Below are 12779 nucleotides of genomic sequence, written 5' to 3' on the forward strand. Positions count from 1 at the left end.
TCACCCTCACCTCACTTAATGCTCTTCCGGCTGAATGAGCACAAATCCCTACAGCAACATTCCAAAATCTAGTGGAAAGCCTTCCCAGAAGAATGGACACCGTAATATCTGCAAAGGCTGGGGCAACTCCGTATAAATGCCACGCCTTTGTTCAAGCACAAATGGGCATCTTGGCCAGGTGTCCACATACTTTCGGCCATACCGTGTATACATTAACAGCTATAAACCGTCGTTCCCTCACCAGCCCCTCTTTCTTCTCTCTTCACATTAATCAAACAAAAATTGCACACTGTCTCGTTACAGGAAGCTTCCCCAGATCAACGCCTATACATCTTTGTTAAACGACAGCACATTTTTATATGATCTGTTTATCACATCAGTTTCTTCTTAGGCTTCGATTAAGCGCACCATGCAAATCCCTGTGAATGAGCTGTTACTATAGAAACGAACGAGCGCATGAATATTAACCCGTGATTTGAATTACAGCCGGCACTACTGTCAGAGCTGCTGTTACGTATATCAGACTGGAGAATTCAACAGCGCTGCCATAAACACTTGGGTGTTCATTTTCTCTGTAAAAAAAAAAAAAAAAAAAAAAAAAAAAAAAAAAAAAAGGTGAGAACGTAAATCTGATGAACTCGCCCCAGATATTAATATCGTCACGAGTTTTCAGTGCATTGTGCTAAAGCATGACACATTTTTAGCCAGAACAGTGTCTGATGCAATGATGGGTCCAGTGTTTTCTATTCAAAATCAGTGTGCTACGTCAAGTGGATTACTGCTTTCGTGATGACCTCGCTAGTGATTAAAAAAAAAGAAAGAAAGATCATTTCCTGTAAGTGAATTCAATATGAAAAAAAAAAAAAAAAGATGAGGGAATAGAGAAGGGGAAAGCAGAAATAAACAGAAAGCCTGTTGGCTGGGTGGCAAAGAGACAGAGACTAAGAGAATGTGATAGTATGAGTATGTGAGAGAACAAATGAGGGGGAGGGAGAGAGAGAGAGAGAGAGAGGGAGGGAGGGAGGGAGGGAGGGAGAGAGGATGCTAGAAGAGGTACCAGTGTAAAATGAGATGCTGAACATTGGAGGGATGCTGACGGGACACCTGCTGCAGCTCGAGTCGAGCACCGGAGAACCCAAAGACGCTTTAGAATCAAGCTGACGAGAGAAAACGACGAGAAATCTCCAACTTGCAGGCAGAAGACTGAATGTCCAAGTGTGTGGAAAGGAAAAGATTAGAAGAGCTCTTCAGAAGGAGTGTGGTACGTGGTCCGAATCCGAGCGAAAAGAGGAAAAGAGAGCAATCTAGGAAAAGTGAATTAGATTGAAGAGGTGGGATTTTTTTTTTTGTTCTTTCTCCAGCTGACCAGCAGATGTGCACTGTTCATCATCATGGAGCGGCGTTAACTGAATATTTACAAGGATACGGACGCATACATGGATGACATCAACTGTCACGGCGCAGATTAAGTTCAAAAATATTAATCTAAGTGAGCATCATCAGAGAACAAACTGAATCAACCGGTGGGTGAAGTGCACTGATCCAAAGCAGATCATCTGTCCAGACACCCTGGAGGAAGGATCATCCGTTTAAATGAATGCCTTTCTCAGATCTCCAGCTTTCTCTCGCACAATATCCATCTCTCCTCTGTCTTTTTCACTCTCTTTCCCTCACTCTCCTTCTTGTGCTAGTCTTCTTTTTGGGATGGAGTGATTTCAGGACTGGAAAGTAGCCATGCCTGTAATGAAGGGGCTCCTGGCCCCCCAGAATACTTTCCTTGACACCATCGCCAAGCACTTCGACGGCACCCGTGAGTACCGCGACTAATCCCTCTGCCTGTACTCGGTCTGACCTATGACCTCTAGCTTCTTGTTGTGGAAGTGAATGGAAAAATGGCATTAATTCTATTGTTCGGGGCTGATATTAGAGCGAGGACACAAAGAGAGAAGCAGCTTTAAGACTCAGTCAACGATATAAATGGAAAAAAAAAAAAAAAGGTATTAAATGACAAAACAAAAAAAAAAAAAGCATGACGTCGAAGTAAACCGTGTCAGAAATCTCAATCGTTCTGCTGTCACGTTAGCATTTCTGTTTTAATCTTAGCCTTATGAACAGCTAGCTAGAGTCTTCTTCTATGAGAATCCTTGAAGGTTCTACACAGAGTGTTTTCCTTTCACAGAGGGTTCTAGGTAAGACCTGTTGAGGAAGCTAGGAACCAGAAAAAGAAAAAAAAAAACCCGTCAAGGATTACATAAGTCAGTTTAAAGAATTTCAGCAATAAGCTAATATAAAACTGTACATTAGTGCTATTTATATATTATATATTTCTTCTTAAAACCATCAAAATCATTAAAAAAAGATGCCTCTATACTTTCCTACATATTAATTATACCTTTGTGTTCTCTGTATGGAAACTGTCCTCAGACCAGGTGTGTTAAAATATATAATATATCATTTATAATTCTAGTGGTAATATATAAATATCGTTATATTAGATCTAAACTTTGGATTGAAAGTTTAATATCAGGGATTTTTATACCAGCAGAATTTCTTTTTATATCAATGATATCAATGTTATTGTATGTTATAGGTTTAAAAGCTGACCGCGTTTGTCCTGAAAAAAAAATCATGAACATTTTCTTAAACTCTTGTGACTTTACTTGTGAATTTAAATGTTAACTCAGAAGGATAGATGTCTTTTTTTTATGCTCATCGTATAATTTACTCTCGTGAGTGAATTAATAAGGTTCTTTTGCATTCTCCCAACATGAAACCTTTTTTTTATTAATTAATTAATTTTTTTTTGCATAAGAACATTCAGGTTTCAGGTTCTTGTTCGATTTTTACGCTTCTTATGAAAATCCAAAGCGGGTAACGCCAGACTGAGAGAATCCTACAAAGTGAAAATCTACTCTAGGTCTATCCAAGCAAATTTGTAAATCCTAAAACGTAGTCGTTTTTAAACCTCAAACCTCAAGCTCATGAATATTGCATTTCAAGTAGAGCTATTTGACTCCTTTCACCCATCAAGGCAAGCAATAAGCGAAGTTTTGAAAAGGATCTTCGATAGCTTTATAAATGCCTCTCCAATCCAACCTCCACACACCAAATTAATAAACATTACAATGAGCAAGAGCAAAGTGACCATGTCAGGCCAGGTCTCTAAACCTGTGCATCAGACTCTCTTTTGTTCCCATCTTTTACCATTAAAAAGAGCAAGAAAGAAAATAACGCAGGTCAAATCTAGAACCCTTAATCCTTCAGCTTGTCCTTGGGAAATCCTAAAAGGTTCTACATAGAACTCTGAAACTAATGCTTACACTCTAGAAAGGTTCAACCACCAGATAAAGAACAAACTACTTCTTATTGACCTTCATGAAACCTACGTTTAAACTTGCACTTCACAGTTATTAATAAAAGCACCTTGACGCTGTGACAAGAGCACGACCTTCCAAATCACGCCACCTGCCGCACTACACACATCGGCTGACACATCTAACTGACGGTACAATGGTTTGTTGGATTAATTGGTTTGGTGCATGCATGGATGACAGATAATCTTTTCAGAATCAGGAGCATGCTGTGTGAAAACACTGCCAAAATCCAAGCACAGCACACAGTGACCTCATGGTTAAATGCCAAAAGAAAATAAAGATGCTAGCGACACTTTGTGGACAGAACATGACACCCTTAAACCCTTCAATTTCTCTGTAGAATGTACTTAAAGTACACCTGAAATCAAAATTGCTGTTCCAGAGCTTTCTTTACCTATCCATTAGTATATCTAGGTAACTAAGATACCTAGATATACCCCCACAGTTTAGAAGATCCATCCATCCATCCATCCATTTTCTATACCGCTTATCTTTCAGAGTCACGGGGAACCTGGAGACTATCCCAGGGAGCATCGGGCACAAGGCGGGGTACACCCTGGACAGGGTGCCGATCCATCGCAGGGCACAATCACATACACACTCACACACCCATTCATACACTGCGGACGCTTTGGACACACCAATCAGCCTACCATGCATGTCTTTGCACTGGGGGAGGAAACCGGAGTACACGGAGGAAACCCCCGCAGCACGGGGAGAACATGCGAACTCCGCACACACATGGCCACGGCGGGAATCGAACCCCCGACCCGGGCAGTGTGAGGTGTACGTGTTAACCACTAAGCCCCAGTGCACCCTAGTTTAGAAGATATTTAATTGATTTTAATTTGATAGTTTATGCCTTCTTGGAAAATGACTGTTGACTCAGTATATACTAGTCTTGTGTTTTTGCAGTTAAATGCTCTCTAGAAGTGTATGTCCTGCCCCTGAGGGTTCTAAGTCTAAGACTTATTCTACAGTAGCAGCTTGTTAGCAGCAAAAATGGTTCATCGGTTCAATGTAAAACTCTTCGCTGATCTCTATATTTAGCTAGTTCGCTAAGCTAATGTCGAGTTTGTTTAGATTCGGTGGGAGCGTGTCTGGTATCTCGAATGCTGCTGGCTGTTGGTTAAATCAGTATTTCAACACACCATTACTCTGATTTTCTGCGTCAAAAGAGTTTCTGAGTCACATCTCAGCTCTCAGTCTCTCTACCAAAACAAGAAGCTGAACAGCACACTAGAGCTTTTACTTACCCAGTAGGATCACTAATGTAGTTATGGTTCGTTCCCTTCCGACTATAACCATCAAACCTTTAACTGCTTTACTCACACTTTTTGCTTTTATTTTCCATTGCGCTTTCTCAGTAGAACGTCTCAAGATTTGGTTATGTAATTTCAGGCCGAAGATGTAAAATAGATACTGGTTAAGTCTATGAATTCTTGATAATTACTTTTGGCGTTTCATTTTCTTTTTCATTTCCTTGTAATGACTTTTTCTCAGCGTGAACTGACTGACAGCTCATTAGCACTGTAAAGTGTGGTATACACGTTAGGAGTGTTATGTAAATCTATTCTATGTATTACGTAAGGGATATGTACAGTATATCCAAAGAACATCTTTAAATGAGTATGATTATAAACAGAGACTTTGAACGAGCCACAGGAGTTCTTAGAGCAATTAAGACTTGACACTTCATAAAGCTCATACCAATTAGCCCTTTTCTAAACTAACGGCACTTCGGCTAAATGGGGAATTCTCTAAAGTAGTTTAGATGTGTAATAAAAAGCCCTGTTCATCTATCAAGCACCTTCTGAAACTTTTCAATTAAAATATTTGCAAGACGATAAAAATATATATATATAATGATATTCCATAAAACATAAAACAGGTTGAGACATGCTGTTATTGAAAAAAATAAATAAAATCATGTTTTACACCACAGTAATTTGCCAAGGTTTTTTATTTTTTATTTTTTATTAATTATAGAACATAATTTTTTCAATCACTTAATAGACGTATAGTGGAATGTTCACAAAACAAGTTCCTGTTATGACTTACATTATAGCAGCTATAAACTATAGCTATAAAAGACAAAATTATGATCGCAAAAAGATATGGACTCTTTTATGAGCTTTTTATGTACTTCTACTAAAAATCAATCACTTCTCAGGATCATCCATGTTCCAGAGGGAACATGTTTTGAATCATAACTGATGATTTTAATACCCATGCACATACAGTAATCCAAAGCCCAATACTGCCAAAGAGCTTGTTTTATTTGACAGCAATGACCATGTATAAATGGGTCCAAATGCGTAACAGAAAAGCATTCGCCCTATCATCGGGAGAGTTCAAATAAATCCCAATGATTCCATCTCTTGGGAGTCCAAGAGAGTAAAATTGGCTGTGCTTCCAGGGTGGGAAAGATAGCATACTCTCTCTGCCCTGTCTGTCACAGTGACACTCGCCAGTCACGTGCATCTGTGAGCTCACATATGCGAAAGAGAGTAAATAGCATTTTCCTCCGAGTGTGTTACACTGCCATGTGAAAAGATGCAGTTGGAGCTTCGCATGTCTCTGAATAAGCATGGGTTAGCCCTCATTCTCCCAGGTTGGTAGCGGTCATGTGACCAAATTGGGGGGAAATAGGGGATTTTTTTTATATATATATATATATATATATACATCCCAGTTATTAAATTGTAGACTCTCTGCCCATTCGTAATATTTTAATTTCATCAGCGATCCACACCAGATATACAGTACTGTGCAAAAGTCTTAGGCACATGGCAAGAAATGCTATAAAGCAAAGATGCCTTCAAAAATAATTCAATTAAACTATAAAGAGCAAACAGTAAACAATAATAATCTAAACAAAGTTTGGAGAGAGAAAATATTTTTCAATATTTGGTGAGATGTTTCTTCTGGAGGCTTTTTTTTATGGGTTTTTTTTTTTTTTTTTTTAGTCTGTAAAGTGTTCTGTAATACATAATATCTTGCTTTCTTTTCTGACCATTTTTTGTTGGAAAAGTAACGTTTTGTAAATCTAAAATGTTTTTGTACTGACTCAGTCATCAAGCAAACATCTATAACAAAAATTTGTACTAAAAATATTAGGATGCATGAGACTTTTGAACAGTTCAGTGGACTAGTTCAACCAAGACTTCATGTAAAAACCATAATGAGCTTTCCTTTACTTTCACACTATCCGTTGTTACCCAGATGAGTCTGGTTCCTCTCAAGGTTTCTTCCTCTTAACATCTCAAGAGTTTTTCCTCGCCACCGTCGCCACCGGCTTGCACAATAGGGATAAATTCACATGCATAAAAACTGGATCCTGTGTTTTATATTTCTGTAAAGCTGCTTTGAGACGATGTGCATTGTTAAAAGCGCTATACAAATAAAATCGAATCAAATTGAACAGTATTGTATCGCTTTCAAAAAGCGATATTCACTTATGAAGGCCTGGAGTCTGCTGATATCCACTTGATCATATCAATACTAAAGTTGTGAATGTGACTGATTCTTTAGCACAGTAATGCAATTTATAGCACAGTAAAAAGCACAGTGCTTTTTGTTTTTTAGCAACTTCATACCTACTCGATTATCACTGTAAATAAACAAAAGATTACAAAAATGATTCTGCATTTTTAACAGAAACGTCAAGAATAACCCTACTCTATTTGCCATTCTTAAGGGGTTCAGAAATAATTGAATGCATAATTGAACTCCTTAACTACTTTCCGTCGATAAATGTAATAACAAAACCAATATGTCTGGCCATTAGAAACCGCCTGTTAAATAATGTAGCTGTTGGATTATGATGTATTAAATGGACTCCTATAAATAAACAGATGAACGGTGCACTGCGGAGGGAACAGTTTCTCTGTTTCACAGCATGAAATTATCATAACCTGTACAGCGTGGGTGTATTTATGCTCCTGACCTCGACCTTAATAAAGTCCAAACAGCCAGTAGCAGAAAGAAAATGTTGTAAAGGTCAAAACATCTCAAGCACATACTGTATTCACATGCAGAATAGCTCTCGGTTCATACGTACTGAACATTTTGACAATCATTATACAAGACAATAATTATACAAGACTAATTGATAATCACTAATGAAGGACTACGATATCGATCAAGCTGTAATTAATGTAGCTAAATAAATGACAGTTAAATGAAGTAACTGAGTGCTGTATATGGATATAGAAAATGGATGATTTGCATATGGATGACTAGATCATTATGTGACAGGAGAAATAATAATGGATAAATGAATGAACATTTATACAGCGTTAAGTCATCTGCAGTTTGCAAAAGCAGCTACTGTATATAATAATAATAATAATAATAATACAGTATTATTAATAATAATAATACATAAATAAATAAATAAACAAACAAACAGGAAAACCAAACAAAAATGCTAAATAAAAATAATAAAATGATAAACAAGAAGACAATAGTAGGTAGATAAATATAAAGACATTGCACCAGCTGTACAAAAATTCATTTTTTTTATTTTTTATTATAAAAAGTATGCACGTCCACATAAAGCATGTATCTGTATAGTGCTCCAAATATGGTAATGGTCTGTACTTATATAATGCTTTTTTTAACCTTGGCGGTTCCAAAGCACTTTACACTTGTTCTCATTCACTCACACACCAATGGTAGCAGAGCTGCCATGCAAGGCGCTAGCTTGCCATCAGGAGCAACTTGGGGTTCAGTGTCTTGCCCAAGGACAATTCAGCATGTGGAGTCATGTGGGCCGGGAATCAAACCGCCAACCCTATGATTAGTGGGCAACCCGCATTACCACCTGAGCCACAGCCGCCCTGAATAGTTGTATATGTGTTTGGGCGGCTGTGGATCAGTTGGTAGAGCGGGTTGTCCACTAATCATAGGGTTGGCGGTTCGATTCCCGGCCCACGTGACTCCACATACCGAAGTGTCCTTGGGCAAGACTGAACCCCAAGTTGCTCCTGGTGGCAAGTTAGCGCCTTGCATGGCAGTTCTGCTACCGTTGGTGTGTGAGTGTGTGAATGGGTGAATGAGACACAGTGTAAAACGCTTTGGATAAAAGCGCTATATAAGTGCAGACCATTTACCATTTAAATCCGAAGCGGGCGTGGTCTATATATGAAGCATATTTGAACCACGCCCATATTCCACAGAACCTCTGGAAACACTGGAATAAAACCCAAATATAGAAATGGCAGCACTGTCAGCATGGTGTGTAAATTCTGGTCTGAAAGTTCCTCAACCTCAGCTAAATCACTCAAGTTCATAACTTTTTTCAACAATTTTTGAATCCTGCTTACACAGTTATTATTTTTGTTTGTACCTGCCCTTAATATTTTATTTATTAATGGGGTCAAGTTGACTCTATTTCCCAAAATATAAACAAACTAGTAACCTAATTTAAACCACTGTGACCCTGACCAGGCAGTTACTAAGGATGAATAAGTGGATGCTATAAATGAGCACTGCATGTTTATTTTAAAGAACTTCGTCTTTATTTGTCCATATCTGACCACTCGCTCACACCGACATGAAAGTAAAAACCTCCCACTCACGTGGCTTTTTTTCTGCTGTCCTGCTGGATCCCAGTCTCGGTGGTGTCCTTTAGTCCCAACCAGATGCCTTGTGAAGCTTTCAAGCCCTTCATATTCATGTCTGTATTTGTATTCATTTACAACACATTATTCATATTCAGTTTCAACTGTAATTCACACTCAATCACTGCTGTGTCTAAGATAAAGTTTTTCCTGCCTGGGTCACAGTACAGAATTAAAACACTGAGAAACTTGTGACTGAAGGTTCTGTCGGTGGCAGTGTGTGGTAGACTGTGTAGTGCGTAGTATTGCTGTTTTCATCACCATGTGAGCTAGTTTATTAACATGTGAATGCAGTGAAAGTGTGCACTGTGCTCCAGTCACGACTCGGATTCCTGTTCTGTTTTTTGGACTTTAGTCATGCTCGGATGAGTGGCTGTGTGTGTGTGCTTGTAATCGTGTGAGTGTGTGAGCGTACAGTAGTGTGGAAGTTGCATTTTGGTTTTCACGCAAACGTGAAGAAAGGAACCAGCGGCCAAAATCATGAAGTAGAACTTGATGGTCATTGCGGTCGGGTCTTCTTCGCTCTAGCTTCACTGTCCACGGGGAATGTCTTCTTGACTAGAGTCTTCCTACAAGTGCCTTCGTCTGACCTTCTCCTCAGTAGAGAGAGGTGTGACTCATGTGGGTCAGTGTGTTTGGTGTAAATGCTGTCTGACTCACAGAAATATGCAAGCATCATTGGGACATTAAAATAATGTCAATCACAGGCTTTAAAATGGTGGAAAAGTTGTTGCGAAAGAATTGAGCACGTAATTTAATGTTACTCTCTGCTATTCCTGTATTGTTTTGTTGTTTGTCCCCCCCCCCCCCATAAAACCTGCATGAAGCTTAAAGAACTTTGGCATGGTCCATCCACACATAGAGATCTTTTTTGAGCAGAATACAAATGATATCTGGAATATAGGACATTTGTATTATAAAAGACATTTTACTCAATACAGAGACAAGGTGAATAGTGTTAGTATGATTTATTAACGCATTTCATGTAAGCAGTGATTGCAAGAGCCATATCTCCCTGCATGTCTCGCCTGGTGTCCCACTGAAGCTAAGCAGGGTTGATCCTGGCCAGTACCTTGATGGAAGACCTCCTCAGGAAAACTTAGGTTGCTGCTGGAAGTGGTGTTAGTGAAGCCAGCAGTGGGTGCTCACCCTGTGGTCTGAGTGGGGTCTAATGCCCCAGTATAGAAACAGCACAGTCTTTCAGCTGAGACGTTAAACTGAGGTCCTGACTCTCTGAGGTCATGAAAAATCCCAGGACACTTCTCGTAAGAGAGTAGGGGTATGCCCCTGGTGTCCTGGTGAAACTCCCTCATTGGCCCCTATCTATCATGGCCCCCTAATAATCCTCATCTCTGAATTGGCTACATCACTCTCTCCTTTCCACTAATAGCTGGTGTGTGGTGGGGGTTCTGGCGCACTATGGCTGCCATCACATCATCCAGGTGGATGCTACACACTAGTGGAGGTTGAGGAACCCCCCCCCCAATCTAAAGCACTTTGAGTGTCTAGAAAAGCGCTATATAAATGTAAGGAATTATTATTACTGCACATGTACTCTTATATGCCCAGTAATTCAGTGTCTGTGAATGTGTCATGCGCAACACTAGTTACCTAATTGTAAATAAGGCTTCGGTAATATAATCACTTGGGAGTGTGCTGGTTAAGGGAAATAATCAGCGACAAAGTGGTGTGATGCAGCCTGACGTAAAGAAGAGTTACTGTTAAGACCCTGTAGTTGATTATTTTCCAATAACAGCACTTCCTGTAGTGTTTTATTCTTCTTATACCACAGCAACGTTCCAACACGAGGAAGTTTCTGTCAGGAATGCAGGCGAGGACACAAGTGCAGGCTGACAGGTTTTTCATAATCGTAGCAATCGCGATTCAGAGACAGGGTCAAGGTGCAGGCAAAGGTGAGGTGATCAACAAACAGCATAAACAAGGTTAGGCAAGAAACCAGAAACGAGATCAAAACCAGGAGAGCAGTCAACGATCAACAGCTTGATAACGACAACAAGAGTGTGCTTCGGAAAGTGAGTGTGAACTGAGAGTTCTTATATACGGTGAACATGGCTGTGACTGTGATTGAGTCCAGGTTTGTGCAATCAGTAATCACGGGAACGTGAACATGAGAGTGATTGTGATGGTGATGTGTTGTAGTGCTTAGCAGCCAATGTTTGTAGGCTGTACTGTATTCTGGGAGCTGTATTTCTATGTCGATTCCGGTGCATGACACTTTCTATTTATTAAAGAACTATATACTTTTATTCATTTAAAAGTTCATGTTATCACTTACACTGATCAGCCGTAACAGTAAAACCACCTGACTAATATTGTGTAGGTTCCCCTTGTACCGCAAAAACAACTCTGATCCGTCAAGGCATGGACTCTACAAGACCTCTGAAGGTGTGCTGTGGTCGTTAGCAGCAGATCCTTTAAACAACCCTAAGTTGTGAGGTGGGACCTTCATGGATCGGACTTGTTTGTCCAGGACATCTCACAGATGCTCAATCAGATCGAGATCTGGGGAATTTGGAGGCCGAGTCAACACCTTGAACACTTTGTGATGTTCCTCAAAGCATTCCTGAACACTTTTTGCATTATCCTGCTGAAAGAGGACACTGCATCAGGGAATACCGTTGCCATGAAGTGGTGTACTTGGTCTGCAACAATGTTTAGGTAGGTGGTGCGTGTCAGAGTAACATCCACGTGAATGCCAGGACCCAAGGTTTCCCGCAGGACATTGCCGAGAGCATCACACTGCCTCTGCCGGCTTGTCTTCTTCCCATAGTGCATCCTGGTGCAGTCTCTTCCCTACAGGTAAACGATGCACACGCACACGGCCATCCACATGATGTAAAAGAAAACGTGATTCAACAGACCAGGCCACCTTCTACCATTGCTCCATGGTACAGTTCTGATGCTCACGTGTCCATTGTAGGTGCTTTCAGCAGTGGACAGGGGTCAGCATGGGCCCTCAGACCGGTCTGCAGCTCCGCAGTCCCATGCGCAGCAAGCTGTGACGTACTGTGTTCTGACACCTTTCAGTCATAGCCATCTGTCATTAACCTTTTCAGCAATTTCAGCAAACGGGACACTAACCTATGCTCCCCATGCTCATCGCATAAATGACCCTGTTTCCGGTTCACCGGCTGTCCATACTTGGACCACTTTTGGTAGGTACTAACCACTGCATACCGGGAACACCCCGCAAGACCTACTGTTTTGTAGATGCTCTGACCCAGTCGTCTAGCCATAACAATTTGGCCCTTCCTCAGATCCTCACCCTTGCCCATTTTTCCCCATCAACTTTAAGAACTGACTGTTCACTTGCTGCCTAATATATCCCACCCCTTGACAGCAGCCATTTTAACATGATAATCAATGTTATTCATTTCACCTGTCAGTGGATTTAATGTTATGGCTGATCCGTGTATGTTACAGCTATAAACAGTCGTTCCCTCACCATCCTCCCTTTTCTCCTCTCTCCTGTTACTATAGAAACGCTAAGGTATTACAACATTGGCAATAATATAAACCTGTGATTTTCTGCAGCAGGAACTGCTGTCAGTGCTGCTTACACAGAAAATAAATCAACACCTTCTGACCAGATCTCATTATCAGGCCTGGCTGTCCAAACTCCCTGGTTGTTCACCGTGTCTGTCTCCATCTGCAGGTCTGGTAGTTTATAATGAGCTAACCTGTTCCTGGAAACCTGCAGGCTGAGAAAATTATCCAAACCCCAGTCTATATTCATTACATCAAGATCTTTCTTTTT

General features: G+C 40.3%; 1 protein-coding gene across 1 annotated transcript in view; it reads left to right on the forward strand.

Annotated features, from left to right (window-relative positions):
- Positions 1-1734: 1734 nt before the first annotated feature.
- The window catches only part of kcnh4a (potassium voltage-gated channel, subfamily H (eag-related), member 4a), a 48727-nt gene continuing 37682 nt past the window's right edge, over positions 1735-12779 (forward strand). Inside the window, exon 1 of the mRNA XM_053615506.1 lies at positions 1735-1810. Coding sequence (XP_053471481.1) covers positions 1735-1810 — 76 coding nt within the window. The remainder of the gene's footprint in view (positions 1811-12779) is intronic.

The sequence above is a fragment of the Ictalurus furcatus genome, chromosome 2, assembly GCF_023375685.1.
Source record: "Ictalurus furcatus strain D&B chromosome 2, Billie_1.0, whole genome shotgun sequence".
Taxonomy (NCBI): domain Eukaryota; kingdom Metazoa; phylum Chordata; class Actinopteri; order Siluriformes; family Ictaluridae; genus Ictalurus; species Ictalurus furcatus.